The sequence below is a fragment of the Pelophylax lessonae genome (assembly GCF_965119305.1).
Source record: "Pelophylax lessonae genome assembly, chromosome: 4".
NCBI classification, from domain to species: Eukaryota; Metazoa; Chordata; class Amphibia; order Anura; family Ranidae; genus Pelophylax; species Pelophylax lessonae.
In genome coordinates this window covers 141,364,570-141,381,594 of record NC_138771.1, presented here as the reverse complement: position 1 = coordinate 141,381,594, position 17,025 = coordinate 141,364,570, and the positions used below count along the sequence as shown (strand labels likewise).

General features: G+C 45.9%; 1 protein-coding gene across 1 annotated transcript in view; it reads right to left on the bottom strand.

Moving 5' to 3' along the window:
- ETFA (electron transfer flavoprotein subunit alpha) overlaps window positions 1–17,025 on the bottom strand; it is a 77,479-nt gene that overhangs the window by 8,021 nt on the left and 52,433 nt on the right. Inside the window, exons 10-11 of the mRNA XM_082252848.1 lie at window positions 15,859–15,924; window positions 11,137–11,217 (exon numbers count right to left, since the gene is read on the bottom strand). Of these exons, the coding sequence (XP_082108974.1) occupies window positions 11,137–11,217; window positions 15,859–15,924 (147 nt within the window). The remainder of the gene's footprint in view (window positions 1–11,136; window positions 11,218–15,858; window positions 15,925–17,025) is intronic.

Sequence of the window (17,025 nt, the reverse complement as noted above, 5' to 3'; positions counted from 1 at the left end):
CAGCAGAGAGGGAGAGGACCCCCCACCAGACTCCACACCCGCAGCCACCAGGATATCCTGCACTACACATGCAGGGATCAGGAAGTAAAATGATCCAGGAGTCAGCACCAGGGGATAAGGAGGGGCTCCCGCCGCCAAAATTGCTGCCCACAGGGCTCCACTGTCACGGCCCCTGCTATTTTCAATAGCAAACCACAGCAAAATGGCTGTGGGACTACACAAACATGGCCGATGTGTATAGAAAACACAGGTTACAACAAAATGGCAGCCCAGTCCCACACCACGAGGCATACAGGGACCCAGGATTGGGAGACCAGGCCTCGAGGACAGATCCAGGCAGGCCAGGGGGCCTTGGCAGGAGCCCCCGCCAGGTACAACCCCCCCCCCCCCTTCGCACAGCCGATTATCCGGTGGCGCACCTCCCAGCCCCCATCGCCAATCAGCACCATGCCCCCACCCCTGGAAAGTGGCCAGGCCACCCAAATGGCCCCAGCCCATGTGGGGAGGGGGGGATCTCGGTAAGGGGGGGGGTGCCTGCGGGAAGGAGGGGAACCCAGGGGTCCGACCGTCACAAGGAGAGGCCCACATCCACCCCAAAACCCTCCAGGGGGAGAGGGGGGACAGCTACTCACCATACCAGGAACCAGGCGGCCACCGCTCCAGACAGAACCCCCTCTCCATTGAAGTGGGGGGCTGTCAGCCAGGATGAACGAACGCTGCGACTAGGGCCAAGACCCAGTCGTTTGCAACCTCGCAGGCCAGCCCCTGTCCAGTGGGGCTATGTCCCGGCCGACATAGCGTGGAGCTGAGGTCTGCGTGCACTTGCTGGCCAGACTGTGGTGACCACTGGATCTAGTTATCCAGCCTGTTGCCCAGTCCAGCAGGTAATTGTAGCTCTCACAGGAAAAAATTCAGGAGGAAAAAAATGTTGCCAGGACCAAAGATCTCAGCAAGGTACTAGGTCTTTACTCCTGACTATGCAGAACAAAAAAAAAAAATGGGTGGCTATGGCTACAGCAGAGAGAGGGAGTATACCCCCCTGGGACTGCCCATGGGTGTAGCCAGAATTTTTTCTGCCTAGTGTCCTACTCCTGTAGTGGGCAATAAAACCCAATGGTTATGACTAATAGGAGCTGTGTCCGTCAATGAACGAAATGTGATTATTTTAAAGGGAGCGATTTTTTTTTTTTATAACCACTGTATGAAGCCAGGCTTAGAGAATACCAGTGTCAGCTAGGTTTATGTAAGAATCTAAATATGCAGTCAAAAATTGTATTAACATGTAGTGATATTTCTAAAATTATGTGTTTTTACCTACTTTTTTGACTTTACCTAAATTAGAAATGTGGTGTGCAAACAGTAAGTGTACTTATTACAGGGCCACATACTATGCTAGACTAAATAAAGGCTTCTTACCTTCTTCCTCACAATTGTATTTACTCTGTATTATTACACTATACTCTACACCAACCCTCAAAATTTCCACTCGCCTGCTCGCATTTGGCGAGTGGAATTTATTTGAGGGCTAGTGTTCCAGCTTGGCTCAGGTGGTGGCAGATCCGCTCAGCTCGGCTAGGGTGGGGGGCGGGTCTGCTTGGCTTTGGACAAGCCGCACAAGCCACCTCCCCAGTCATCTCTATGGAGGGCTCTGTGAGCCGTGCTGCATGCTGGGAAGTGTAGTTTCCAGCACAGCCCCGTGGATTCTCTTCTTACTGACATTCCCGGACTTGAGGCGGCAGAGAAGATGCGCGTCCCAGGGCAGCGAGGAGGAGGAAGAAGAGTCGGCAGCGAGAGAGACTTCAGGTAACAGCCTACTGGGGAGTAGTGAGAACTGAGAGGTCGGGGAGACCATCAGAGAGAGAGAGACCAGTCCGAGTGTGTAAGTTTGCACAGGCGGGCAGTGTTCAGGGACAGTGGGCGCAGGCTGCTCACTTACTGACTCACACTCCTACCTACTTTATTCAAAAAAAGAAGTGGAGCACAGTGCAGCCACCCAGAGCAGCCTATCAGAACTCAGTTCACTGAGACACAGATCACACCAATGTAAGGCAGGCTCTGGTTCTAGTCTCTGTAGTGTGAGGAGGTACAGACAAGACAGTTGTGCTTAGTCACTCAGTGCAGTAACCATATCAACTGTACAGGCTTCTGAAGTGTTGCTATTAGGCCCCATTTACACCAACCTTTTTTTGCACAACATGCATAGGGCAGCCCATTCATTTTATGAGCTACGTAAGGCAAAGTAGCTCATTGAGCTTTTTCTGCATTGTTTTCTTTTTTTTTATACCACTCATTTTACAGCAGTGCTTTCACATTTTTGCACACAGAAAAACACGTCGGCTTGTGGTGTTTGGGATGCCATAACAATGAATGGCGCAGCAAACGTGATGGGTTTTAGCATGTTTTATAAATGCACGCAAAAATACCCAATTTTGCATGCGTTTACACAACACGCAGGTGTGAGTGGAGCCTTAAGGATGGGTCGGTGCAAACCCAGAAAGAAGGTGTCACTCTCACCCCAGTCACCTAGCGTAGCGCACCCCTCAACCCTGCAGTCTATACGTAGCGCAACTCTCAATCCTGCACTCTGTATGTAGCGCATATTTACTTAACAAGGCAGTAATGATATGTAAAGTGCCTATATTAGCCAATCGTATTATATCCTTTTTTTTATTTATCACAGTCAAATCAATGAATTATACTTTATATTATTAATGTTAAAGTTGTTTATTTATTTTTGTAACCTAATTCTGCATACAACATTTAACAGTGTCATTTAATGAGATAATTTGAGAGGGCGTGTTTAGGGGTGGAACAAATTGGCGGGGCAGGGTAAGGTTGGGTGGGGCAACTGGTGGCGAATAACTCTTAAGGCCTGGCTAGTAGTTCAGGACTTGAAATTTTGAGCCCTGCTCTACACTGAGTTGCACATACACAGCTTGATGTACAATCCCAGCATTTGCTGGATGTCAAGATTATCTCCTGTGCATGTGCTTGATGTCACCCCGCACCAACCGAAAACCTCAAAACAGGATGAAGTTGTCAGGGCCACCATGGGAGCTTGTGGATGTTGCAATGCTGGAGCAGTGGTAAGTATAGTTGAGTTTATTTCCACTTTTATTGCCAGGGGTCATGTGAATCCTGACACCTGCCTTTTCAACATCACATCACACACTGTTTCCTGATTCCTGAGCACATGCCAAATAAGAGAACACTGTAATTTAAATGACTAAGGATAAAAACTTTTGTTCATGCCCAGTGGTCTTTAAATGTTACCATCCAGACAAGATCTGTTTCCTTTTGGATGGAGCGGAGAGGGGTTAGATCCAATATCAAATTTTTATTGTGTCAGCATCCTCATTGGGAAGATTTCACCTGAGTCTTATCTTGGTCACACTACCAAGTATAAATTGATTACAGATATGGTTATGATGAATGCGCTAACAATGACACCCTGCATGCTTTACTTCAACTTACACAATGAAAGTGGTTAAAAGAATAACAATAAGACTGACCTTCACATTTAGAAATGGCATGAGTCAAGATTGCTAGTTAACCCAACCCTAGACAACTGCTAGTAAACCCAAAATCTGTGTAAATATGCTGTTTGGTATCCCTTGCTGGACAAAAGGTGCAGGTGAACCAGGAAAAATGGATTTTTGTAAGAACTTACCGTAAAATCCTTTTCTCTTAAGCTCATTGACAGACGTAGTCTTCTTGATTCTCAAGAGCTGGGTTATGTTGTCTCCGCAGGAGTAGGACTAGGCAGAATGACAAAACGTTCTGGCTCCACCCTAGGGGGCAGTCCCTGAGGGTATATCCTCCCTCTCTCTGCTACAGGGAATCAGTTCTGTTTAAAGCAGTACAGAGAATTTAACCCAACCCAACTCAATGATAGAGGGGCGGGTACTACGTCTGTCAATGAGCTTAAGAGAAAAGGATTTTACGGTAAGTTCTTACAAAAATCCATTTTTCTCTATCGCTCATTGACAGACGTAGTCTTCTTGATTCTCAAGAGCTGGGACATCCAGAAGCAGTGCCACAAATGAGGGGTGGGATTGACAAAATCAAATCCAATCTAGTAGGCCCAACCGGTGCCAAACTAGAAGTTTTAAAGGCTCATTATAAACAAAGAATGAGACTAAAAGAAAAAATTTTCCAACGGAAAAAAACCCTCGAGGTAGACCACTGGTCTCCTCAAATTGCGGCCTGCAAAACCTTGCGGCCAAATGAGGCATCAGACGATGCCATTACATCAATTTTATAATGTTTAGAGAAGGTATGCACCGACGACCAGGTAGCCGCCTTGCACACCTGGACCACTGACGCCTGATGGCGAAAGGCCCATGACGCACTAAGTGCCCGAGTGGAGTGCGCCTTAACAGGGAACGGGGGCTCCCGACCCTTAATAGAATAAGCCTGCACTACCGTCTGTCTGATCCATCTGGAAATGGTCGCGGCAGATGCAGGCAACCCCTTTTTGGGTCCATCTGGGATCACAAAAAGTGAATCCGTCTTGCGAAACGAGTCTGTCGTTTTCAAGTATACCCTGATCGCCCGGACCACATCCAAGGAGTGCAAAGCAAATTCCCGAGGATGACTGGGCTTAGGACACAGGGAAGGTAATACAATTTCTTCATTCAGATGAAATTCTGAAACCACTTTTGGTAGGAAGGATGGATTCGGACGAAGAACCACCTTATCTCTATGAACCACCAGATATGGTGAACGACAAGATAATGCGGCCAGCTCTGACACCCTGCGTGCAGAAGTAATAGCCACCAAGAAGGCCACCTTCTGGGACAACGTGGGTAGAGGAATCTCCCTAATATCTTCAAAGGGAGGTTTCTGAAGAACCGACAACACTAAATTAAGATCCCAGGGGGGTAACGGCGCGTGCACTGGCGGAGCCAGATGTCGCACCCCCTGGATGAAATTCCGCACCAAGGAATGAGTAGCCAAAGGCTTCTGAAAGAAGATGGCTAATGCTGAGACCTGACCCTTGATAGTACTCAAGGCCAGTTTCTGCTCAACCCCTTGTTGCAGAAAAGCTAATATTCGACTAATCGAATAAGACCGAGGACGGAACCCCAAAGGTTCACACCATGCAATGTAGGACTTCCATGTGCGATGATAAATCTTTCTGGAAGTCGCTTTCCTTGCTTCAACTAGAGTAGGAATAACTGAAGCTGACAAACCTTTGTCCTTCAGCACCTGGGTCTCAATAGCCAGGCCGTTAAAGCCAGCGATCGTAAAGCAGGATGGAAGATCGGTCCCTGAGACAGTAGATCCTCTCTGAGAGGAAGTCTCCACGGGACGTCCGCCACCAGTCTGACCATGTCGGCGTACCAAGCTCGACGAGGCCAGTCCGGAGCTACCAGGATTACTGGGATTCCTTCCTCCTCTACCCTGCGAAGAAGTCTTGGCAGTAACGCGAGAGGAGGGAAGGCATATATTAGCTGGTATTGCCCCCACGGGGCGATCAGTGCGTCTGCGGTTTCTGCTAGAGGATCGCGGGAGCGAGCCACGAATCTCTGAACTTTCCTGTTGAATCGTGATGCCAACAGATCCACATCCGGGGTGCCCCACCGTAGGCACAATTGGTGGAAAACGTCTGGATGGAGGGACCATTCCCCCTGATCCAGGGTCTGACGGCTGAGATAATCTGCCTGCCAATTCTCCACCCCCGGAATGAACACCGCAGAGATTGCTGGAACAAATCGTTCCGCCCAGCGAAGAATGCAAGCCACTTCCTTGGCCGCTCGGACACTCTTGGTGCCCCCCTGGTGATTGACATAAGCCACGGCCGTGGCATTGTCCGACTGGATCCGAACCGGGCTGCCCTGGAGCTGCTCGGTCCAGTGAATCAGACAAAGTCTGATCGCTCTCAGTTCCAATACATTTATCGGTAATCTGGATTCTTCCGGGGACCAAAGTCCCTGGGCAGATAATTGACCGAGAATTCCTCCCCATCCGGATAGACTGGCATCCGTGGTCACTATCGTCCAATATATTGGCAGAAATGACTTTCCCTGGCTGAGCATTGGAGACCGAAGCCACCAAACCAGAGACTCTCTGGTCTGTTTGCTCAATCGTATCTGATTGTCCAGGGATTCCGGATTCCGATTCCATCTGAGGAGAATCTCTTGCTGAAGAATTCGGGTATGGGACTGGGCAAATGGGACTGCTTCGAAGGAAGCCACCATCAACCCCAGAACCCTCATGCAAGTCCGAAGGGAAGACCAGTTGTTGGACAGTAACAACTGGACTGCTGATTGAATCTTTCGAAGTTTCCCTACCGGAAGAAACACTCTTGTCCTGACTGTGTCTAGAATTAGACCCAGATATTCGAGCCTCTGGGTGGGAACCAGAAAAGACTTTTGCTGGTTCACCAGCCACCCGAATTCCTGTAAAGAAATCATAGTAATTTCTATGTTTTGTAGCAAGGTCTGAGGAGACTCTGCATGAAGCAGAAGATCGTCTAGGTAACCTAGAATCGATATACCTCTTTGGCGCAGAAGTGCCAACATTGGGGCCAACACCTTTGTGAAGACCCGCGGAGCCGTGGCGAGACCGAAAGGTAACGCCACAAACTGATAGTGGTTCTCCTCTACGGAAAAGCGTAGAAAACGCTGATGTCCTGCGAAAATGGGAATGTGAAGATAGGCGTCCTTGATGTCTATGGACGCTAGGACATCCCCTGGATGCAGGAAGGCTGCTACCGTGCGAATGGACTCCATTCTGAATCTTCTTATGTTGACGAAAGAATTGAGTGCTCTTAAGTCCAGAATTGGACGCACTTTGCCCTCTTTCCTGGGTATTGTAAACAGGTTTGAATAAAACCCTTGAAACCGTTCTGTCCAAAGAACGTGGACTACCACTCCTTGTTGTAGTAGATCTGTGACTGCTCTCCGCAGATCTTCTAGACGATCCGGAGATAGTCGGATATTGGAAGGGAAGAATCGCGCCGGTGGGAGAGATCGAAACTCGATCTTGTACCCTGACTTTATGACTTCGCAAACCCATTTGTCCGGGATTCTGGAAAGCCATGGATCCGGGAACCGGCGAAGACGTCCCCCCACCCCAGTTATGGGTGGGGGCGCACCTTCAGGCTTTGGATGGTTTATCTTCAGGTCTGGAGGGGGCGGGCTTTTGCTTGCCCGACCAACGACCCCTGATGCCTCCTGCAGGAGGCTTGGAGGACTTAGTTTTTTTCACCCGCTGGACGAAAAAACCTCTTGTGAGCAGAAAAAGAAGGCCCTCGTCTTTGACGAGTTCCTCTACCTTTAAAATTTTGCGGTAAAAAGGTGCTTTTTCCACCGGTGAGATCCTTAATGATCTCATCTAAGTTGGCTCCAAATAGACGTTCTCCTGAAAAGGGGATATTAGCCAATGCTTTTTTGGAACCTTGGTCGGCTATCCAACCTTTTAGCCACAGTGTACGCCTGAGAACCACTGCTGAGACTGATGCTCGCGCCATTAATGGAGTGGCGTCTAACGCCGCATCACATACAAACTGTAACCCCTGTATCATTTGTTCCAACAAATCTGATACCGCCTGAGGGACTTCTTCTAAGTCCCGGCGTAACCACTTAGTCCATTCAGTTACAGCCTGCGAAACCAGACCAATAGCAATTATTGGCCTGAAAGCTGATCCAATCAAGGAAAACATGGTGCGAGACATAGCTTCTATCTTGCGATCCACTGGATCTTTAAAAGACGGAGCGTCTTCCAAAGGAATAACCGTGGCTTTATTCAATCTAGCAATTGGTGAATCCACCACAGGTGGTTCTGTCCATTTCTTAATAAGGGTTTCCTCAAACGGATAACGCCTGTCAATGCGTTTGGAAATATTAAAAGTGCGTTTTGGCAGACGCCATTCTTCATCGATTGGATTGCCAAAACATTTGGGCAATGGAAAAACCTTTGCCACTTTGATGCGCTTTTTAGTCCCAAAAGGGATCTCAGTTTCAGCTATTTCTGATGGAATACCCTGTAACCTTAAAGTCTCTTGAACAGATACAATGAGTGCGTTTACCAACGCTTCCTCTCGGGCTATGGCTGATGCCGAAACATCCTCCTCACTGTCTGAAGAGACAGGACCCGAGACACCAATACCAGATGAAGTACCTGCAACTGCAGAAATAGGCTCAGAGTCTGAATCCGAGGTTTCAGATAATAAGGGGTTAGGCGGGGGTCGCTTTCTTGCGCCCTGTCCCTGACAAGCCACTTCCACCCGGGACACAAAAGTTTCCATAATGGCTGACAAAGATTCAATTGTCAATGGGGTGCTGGAGGATCCCGCAGACCCCTCGAGGGGATCCGGAGGAGATACATGAGTGGCAGGGTCCATGTTAATACAGGACACTCTTGCCAGCAATAAACAAAAAACTTCTTTTTTTTTTTTTTTTTTTTTGTGTGTCTCCCCCTAGCGCAATAGCGCCCCTCAGAGTACCTGCTTCTCGATCCCAGAGAGAGAGAGAGAGGGACCCCCAAGGCTCACCAACCGATGCAGTGCAGTTTCCAACAAACTGCAGCCAGCGTCTGTCTTACACAGACTGGAAGGAGCTGTTTGCTTTTTCCCGGGCAGAAGGCGTGGCTCCGCCCCCTGTGTACGCCTTCCGGCGTTCCCAGCCCTCCACGAGGAAGCTGGGCTCACAAAACATGGCCGCCCCCATAGAAGAGACATAAGACTCCAAAAACATGGCGGCCGGCGTGACCTGAGGACATACATGCATTCGGTCTACGGCAAAATGGCGGCGGACCGCCGATATCGTCTTCCCAGCACATCCACCTGCACTCTGCTGAGAGGTGACATATGGATCTACAGAGATACACTGCACATAAGGTAGGATTATACCTCCTATGTTTGCTGTAATGTTACAGTCTGCTGGGTAGAGTGTTAGCTCTTGAACCAAGTCCACTTCCCACAAACACATGCTGTATTACAAGGGGGACTTGTAAGTGTCAGATATATACTGACTATGTATGGAGGGGCCCATAATATATACTGCCTCATAAATGAGGAAAAAAGGGAACGTTTTACTCACCATACCGAACCGACAGGCACCCTCTCTTCATAATACCCTCTCCACCGAGGTGGGGGTTTGTGTACGCCTCGACTCTCTGGTCCTGGCGTCCAAGCGAGCTTTTAACTCGCAAAGTCAGCCCCTTTACTGGGACTCCGTCGCGGCCGACTCAGCGCACTGGTCTGCACGCGCTTTTAGGCAGAGACCGGGGTGACCACTGGATCTCACATCCAGCCCGTCGCCCGGCCCCGCATACTTACTTGAATATGTCGCGGCCGACCAAGCGCAATGCCTGGTCTGCACGCGCTCGTAGGCCGGCTGGGGTGACCACAAGTGTCGCCCAGTCCGGCATTTTTGCTTGAAGATCTCACAGGAAAAAAACACTGGAGAAAACTACCTAAAAAATGTCTTTTTCTTAAAGAAAAAAAGTCTTGCCAGGACCAAAAGATCCCAGCAAGGAACTTAGGTCCTTACTCCTGACTAGACAGAAAAAAACTGATTCCCTGTAGCAGAGAGAGGGAGGATATACCCTCAGGGACTGCCCCCTAGGGTGGAGCCAGAACGTTTTGTCATTCTGCCTAGTCCTACTCCTGCGGAGACAACATAACCCAGCTCTTGAGAATCAAGAAGACTACGTCTGTCAATGAGCGATAGAGAAATGTCTGTTGTTAGGAGAGACCTCACCAAACCCCCCCCCCCCCCCCCATTATTTTCTTAATCCCATTTTATTATGCTGAGTTGTTTGTAATAAATATACTAACATGCCCAGCAAATCCAGTGTTAATCTGTAATGACCTGCCGCTCCATGCTGAACACTTGGTGCCGCATCACCATCTTCCTCTCTAACATCACTAGGAGATGGCAGTCTCTTCTGTGTTCTTGCAGCAGGCCCCCTGATGATGCACTGCCTGGTCCTTCCTCCTCTAGCTCTATAGACCTCAGCTGGCGCCTACTGGGATATCTGACATAGATATCCTAGGGGGCTGCAGGACTAGCGGGCTGTCATTGTATTAAAATATTGTGTCGTTAGGGTAAGTTATAGTACCAAGATTAGATAAGAGGTACCTACATCCCAATTAGCAAATCACAGGACCAAGGACTACTATGTCCTACCACATTTTGGCAAAACTGAGGGCTTACATAGGTTTTAATAACGGGTTAGACCAGCAATTCTAAAAATTACAAACTTTGTCTCTTTTTTTTGTATAATGTAAAAACATTTGGAATAAATACACACAAACATTGCAAATATTGGACTATTTTTTAAAAAGAACAGTTTGCTCATTCACCAATAGACCCGCCATAAAAGCTAGATCCACCAACAAAAGCCCGACATGTTTCACTGTCGCTTCTTCAGGGGCATATGACAGTAATGAGGTAGTTTCTAAAGTTCTACATTGGAAGAACTTTAGAAACTACCTCATTACTGTCATATGCCCCTAAAGAAGCGACAGCGAAACATGTCGGGCTTTTGTTGGTGGATCTAGCCGTTATGGCGGGTCAATTGAGGTCTATTAGTGAATGAGCAAACTGTTCTTTTAAAAAATAGTCCAATATTTGCAATGTTTGTGTGTATTTGTCTCTTTTTTTGTATAATGTAAAAAAATTGGGAATAAAGTTTGTAAATTTTTATAATTGGTGGTCTAATCCGTTATTAAGTACCATTAAAATTCCCCTATGTAAGCCCTCAGTTTTGCCACAATGTGGTAGGATATAGTAGTACTTGGTCCTTTGATTGGGCTGTCATTGTAGCCTAGGAAAGAAATGGCAAAAAATGGGATGGATCAAAAAGATTGAGGAGGGAGGAATACAATGGGAAAAGGAACATTTTAGATGGAAAGTTAATTTTAATGATGGCACAACATGTAGTTACACAATGATACAAAAACAAACTGACTACCAAATTTAGGTTGGTAATAATTCTCTATGTTATATAGTGAAATACATACAAAAAAAAACAACCTACCAGTACCACCTGTAAAGAGTTTACAGACCTTCAGCAGTACTAGAATATGCCTTCCAAATCTCATGAGACAAGAATTTCTGTATTGGAGCCCTGTCTTACTTCTACAATAAATTTAGAGATGAAACATAGGGGGGAAAGACTTACCTTAAATAAATCTGCTACTAAACCATAATCTGACACCTGGAAAATCGGAGCCTCTGGATCCTTGTTAATGGCAACAATGGTCTGCAGATTGAAAACACATCATCGTCAACACATCGTTTTTTTTTTTTGTTTTTTTTTTTTGTTTTTTGTTTTTTAAACAAACTGTGCTGTCCATGGAAATGGAACTTCAGCCAAAATGTTATATATACATACACACACTGCTCAAAAATATGTAAGGAACACTTTTAAAACACATCAGATCTCAATGGGGAAATGTATCGTGCTGGATATCTATACTGATATGGACTGGGTAATGTGTTAGGAACGAAAGGCTGCCACATCATTTGATTGAAATGAAAATTATCAACCTACAGAGGGCTGAATTCAAAGACACCCCAAAAATCAAAGTGAATCAATGATGCAGAAGGCTAGTCCATTTTGCTGAATTTCATTGCAGCAACTCAAAATGGTACTCAGTAGTTTGTATGCCCCCCATGTGCTTGTATGTATGCCTGACAACGTCAGAGCATGCTCCTAATGAGACGATGGATGGTGTCCTGGGGTATTTCCTCCCAGATCGGGACCAGAGCATCACTGAGCTCCTGCTGATGGGTTAAGGACCTTCTACCGCCCCGTCCAGCTCTCCTAGAGTAACCGCCTGTCTCGTGGAATCTCCTCCATGCTCTGGGAGACACAGCAAACCTTCTGGCAATAGCACGTATTGATGTGCCATCCTGGAGGAGTTTGATTGCCTGTGCAACCTTTAAAGAGTCCAGGTATCGCCTCATGCTACTAGTAGTGACACTGACCCTAGCCAAATGCAAAACTAGTGAAAAACAGTCAAAAAAGATGAGTAGGGAAAGTAAAAAATGTCAGTGGCCTCAACCTGTAAAAACCATTCCTGTTTTAGAGGTCGTCCAATTGTTGCCCATCCACTGCCCCTGTTAATTTTATTAACACCAAAGCAGCTTAAACTGATTAACAACCCCCTCTGCTACTTAACTGACCAGATCGATATCTCAGGAGTTCAATTGACTTGATGCTATACTCATTAAAAAGTGTTCCTTTAATTTTTTGAGCAGTGTGTGTGTATGCATGTATGTATGTATGTATATATATATACACAGTGGGTACGGAAAGTATTCAGACCCCCTTAAATTTTTCACTCTTTGTTATATTGCAGCCATTTGCTAAAATCATTTAAGTTCATTCTTCTTCCTCATGAATGTACACATAGCACCCCATACTGACAGAAAAACACAGAATTGTTGACATTGTTGCAGATTTATTAAAAAAAGAAAAACTGAAATATCACATGGTCCTAAGTATTCAGACCCTTTGCTGTGACACTCATATATTTAACTCAGGTGCTTTCAATTTCTTCTGATCATCCTTGAGATGGTTCTACACCTTCATTTGAGTCCAGCTGTGTTTGATTATACTGATTGGACTTGATTAGGAAAGCCACACACCTGTCTATATAAGACCTTCCAGATCACAATGCATGTCAGAGCAAATGACAATCATGAGGTCAAAGGAACTGCCTGAAGAGCTCAGAGACAGAATTGTGGCAAGGCACAGAGGTTACAAAAAGATTTCCTAAGAGCACAGTGGCCTCCATAATCCTCAAATGGAAGATGTTTGGGACGACCAGAACCCTTCCTAGAGCTGGCCGTCCGGCCAAACTGAGCTATCGGGGGAGAAGAGCCTTGGTGAGAGAGGTAAAGAAGAACCCAAAGATCACTGTGGCTGAGCTCCAGAGATGCAGTCAGGAGATGGGAGAAAGTTGTAGAAAGTCAACCATCACTGCAGCCCTCCACCAGTCGGGGCTTTATGGCAGAGTGGCCCGACGGAAGCCTCTCCTCAGTGTAAGACACATGAAAGCCCGCATGGAGTTTGCTAAAAAACACCTGAAGGACTCCAAGATGGTGAGAAATAAGATTCTCTGGTCTGATGAGACCAAAATAGAACTTTTTGGCCTTAATTCTAAGCGGTATGTGTGGAGAAAACCAGGCACTGCTCATCACCTGTCCAATACAGTCCCAACAGTGAAGCATGGTGGTGGCAGCATCATGCTGTGGGGGTGTTTTTCAGCTGCAGGGACAGGACGACTGGTTGCAATCGAGGGAAAGATGAATGCGGCCAAGTACAGGGATATCCTGGACAAAAACCTTCTCCAGAGTGCTCTGGACCTCAGACTGGGCCGAAGGTTTACCTTCCAACAAGACAATGACCCTAAGCACACAGCTAAAATAACCAAGGAGTGGCTTCACAACAACTCTGTGACTGTTCTTGAATGGCCCAGCCAGAGCCCTGACTTAAACCCAATTGAGCATCTCTGGAGAGACCTAAAAATGGCTGTCCACCAACGTTTACCATCCAACCTGACAGAACTGGAGAGGATCTGCAAGGAGGAATGGCATAGGATCCCCAAATCCAGGTGTGAAAGACTTGTTGCATCTTTCCCAAAAAGACTCCTGACTGTATTAGATCAAAAGGGGGCTTCTACTAAATACTGAGCAAAGGGTCTGAATATTGCAACAATGTCAACAATTCTGTGTTTTTCTGTCAGTATGGGGTGCTATGTGTACATTCATGAGGAAGAAGAATGAACCTAAATGATTTTAGCAAATGGCTGCAATATAACAAAGAGTGAAAAATTTAAGGGGGTCTGAATACTTTCCGTACCCACTGTATATATATATATATATATATATATATATATATATATATATATATAAAATCCACTTGCCTACCAGTCACCGTAGTTATACTGTGGCAGGTCGGCTCTGTTGCGCGAAACAACGTACATGTACGTCGCTTTGTGTAGCAGTTCGTGTGGAGTGTGCGTGCCGATTGGCTAGAGTGGAAGCCAATGAGCAGGTCCGGCGGCCGCGATGTCCGCCAGGCACCAGGAATCGCTCCCCATGGAGACAGAACGGCGGTCCGCCGATGTAAACACAGCAGACAGCAGTTCTGTCAGTGATGAACACAGGGATCCTGTTTTCCTCTTATTTAGGAACACAGGTCTCTGTGTTCATCCAGTGAGCCTATTCACCCCCCCCCCCACAGTTAGCACCCCCTAGGTACACATTTAACCCTTTGATCGCCCCTGGTGTTAACCCCGTCCCGGCCAGTGTCATTAGTACAGTCACAGTGCATATTTTTAGCACTGATTACTGTAGTAATGTCAGTTAGGTGTCTGATCTGTCGCAGTCCCACCATAAATCGCTGATCGCCGCCATTACTAGTAAAAAAATAAAAATGACATAAATCCCCTAGTTCCCCTAGTTTGTAGACGTGATAACTTTTGCGCAATCCAATCAATATACACTTATTGGGATTTTTTTTACCATAAATATGTAGCAGAATACATATGGCCTAAAAATGATAAAAAAAAATTAGATTTATTTTTTTAGTTGGGAAAATTTTATAGCAGAAAATGAAAAATGTTTTTTTTTTTTTTTTTCCAGAATTGTCACTTTTTTGTTATTAGTGCAAAAAATAAAAAGCTCTATTGGTGGGGGGAAAAAAGGACACCAATTTTATTTGGGTACAGCGTCCTCAACACCCCATTAAACCTATAATGCTGCACTACCGTGCCCTAATCCCATACATTGCACGCAGTTGTGGTGTGGCCCTAGTGAACGCAGTGGACGAGTTTGACAAATGGTGGCACTTGTCAAACTCTGCATCCCTAAGTAAAAATGCCAAAAAAGTAAAGCATTGCAGCTGCAGCATATGAAGAGCCCTGTCTTGCTGTTATTTTACAGTTTGGATTGGTGGTCAGGGGGTAAAACCATGGCTCAGCCACCAGTTTTTAACCAACCCTCCACCGCCAGTCTGAAAGAGATCCTTTTTAGGACAATACAATTTGTACCTATTATTCCTAGTGCTAGGTGTTTGTTTTCTATAGGTTTACATACTTATAGACCTTCCCAGGTCCAAAATTAAAATTAGGAAGAATTAAATTTGGCCCTGAACGACATTCCTAGTGTTTCATGTGGCCCCTTGAATTGTCCACGTCAATACTAAAGAAAGACATTCAGTAGCTGTGTCCAATCACCTGAATGTACCAGCCTATAACCCAGGGTCTATTTATATTAAAAAACAACAATATCTCTCCTGCGCTCAAGTGGTATGCGGGAAGGTGAATCTTCTAGGCGGTTTTATGACACAAATGAAGTGGTCTTGCTGCCCCCCTCAGGACCAAGGGTATCCAAAAGGCACTACAAGAAAACAACAAGAGAAGGGCGCACCGACCTTGTGCATTACCACTTAAAAGTTTATTAAAATCGAAGGGTGGCGTACAATATACTCACAAACGTAGCATATGAACAAGCATATAGGAAATGGTCACCGCTCGCTTCCAGGACACTTCTCTACTGCGTGATGGCGTCCTCAAAACCTGATGTGGCTTACGCGTTTTCGAAACGCATAAGCCACATCAGGTTTTGAGGACGCCATCACGCTATCCAGCAGTAGAGAAGTGTCCTGGAAGCGAGCGGTGCCCATTTCCTATATGCTTGTTCATATGCTACGTTTGTGAGTATATTGTACGCCACCCTTCGATTTTAATAAACTTTTAAGTGGTAATGCACAAGGTCGGTGCGCCCTTCTCTTGTTGTTTTCTATTTATATTAAACCTGTGTCCTGTACAAAGAAAACATAAGATCTAAACATACAGGGCAGACAAGATGCCATTCAGACTAAACATTTTACCTTGCTGTCCTTCATTCCAGCTAAGTGCTGGATAGCTCCTGAGATGCCGACCGCAATGTATAGCTCCTGCAATCAACACAGCAGAGTTAATAACTAGGATAAGATTATGCAACAAATCTCGGATTGCTATTTTATGCTGCCAAATCTGTAGTAGAAAAAAAAAAGATTCTTAAACAGAGAAGTCATAAACTAAAAGGGAAATAAAACAAAAAGTTATTAGGACAGATGGCGCTTGAAAGAATTCATTTTGACATCAGTGTTCAAGGCAAAGTATCAGCGCAGGGTGTACGCTGATGTCAAAATTAACTTTTCAATTGCATCTTTGGAGGAAGCCATGACTGTCACACGAGCTGGAACCCAAATATGTTTTCTTTGTTCATCTAGATTACATAGTAGATTGATGGGATGAGTAATTTACAAATAGAATTAAGGATGTCTGTACAATATTTTATTTTCACCTCACAGGAAGGAACAAGATGCCACTCAGACTACACATTTTTGGCTCTTTCACACGGTCCGCCTCCGTAGGCGGATCCGTGCTGCTCAGTCCGCTCTCATCCGATCCGATCCCCTGGACAGATGGAAAATAGGGTTTCCATTCGTTCAGATTTCACAGACAGGATCGGATGCGGATGGCAGCGGGTGTCAGCGGACATGTCTCCGCTGACATCCGCTGCCCCATAGGGATGCATGGAGGATCCGATCAGATCCGCCTAAAAAACTGACAGGCGGATCTGATTTGATCGCTCGTGTGAAAGGGGCCTTTACCTTGCTGTCCTTTATTCCAGCCAAGTGCACTCCATTTCTGGCAAGGTTACCAGGTATTTTCTGTACTTGCTATGAATGTTCTCAGCCAGAGATATGAAAACTTAAGGCAGCCTCCACATCGAAGGACTGCTAAGGTGCAGTATACAATATTTTAGTTTTTGGGTATAGGTACACTTTAACCATTAGAGGGTAATGGCAAATAAAAACATGCACATGTGGTTTTGGTTCACTGAAAAAATTCATCCTTGTAGGTAAACATCAATCATACCTATTTATGGAAAGTGCACACAGGAATAAAGTGCTAAAGCTGTAACTCTCACAATTTTGGTCATTAAAAGTGAAATTCCAGTCTTCTCCCACCCCCATTTTAGGTCTATTTTATGTACTCCGTAAAAGAAA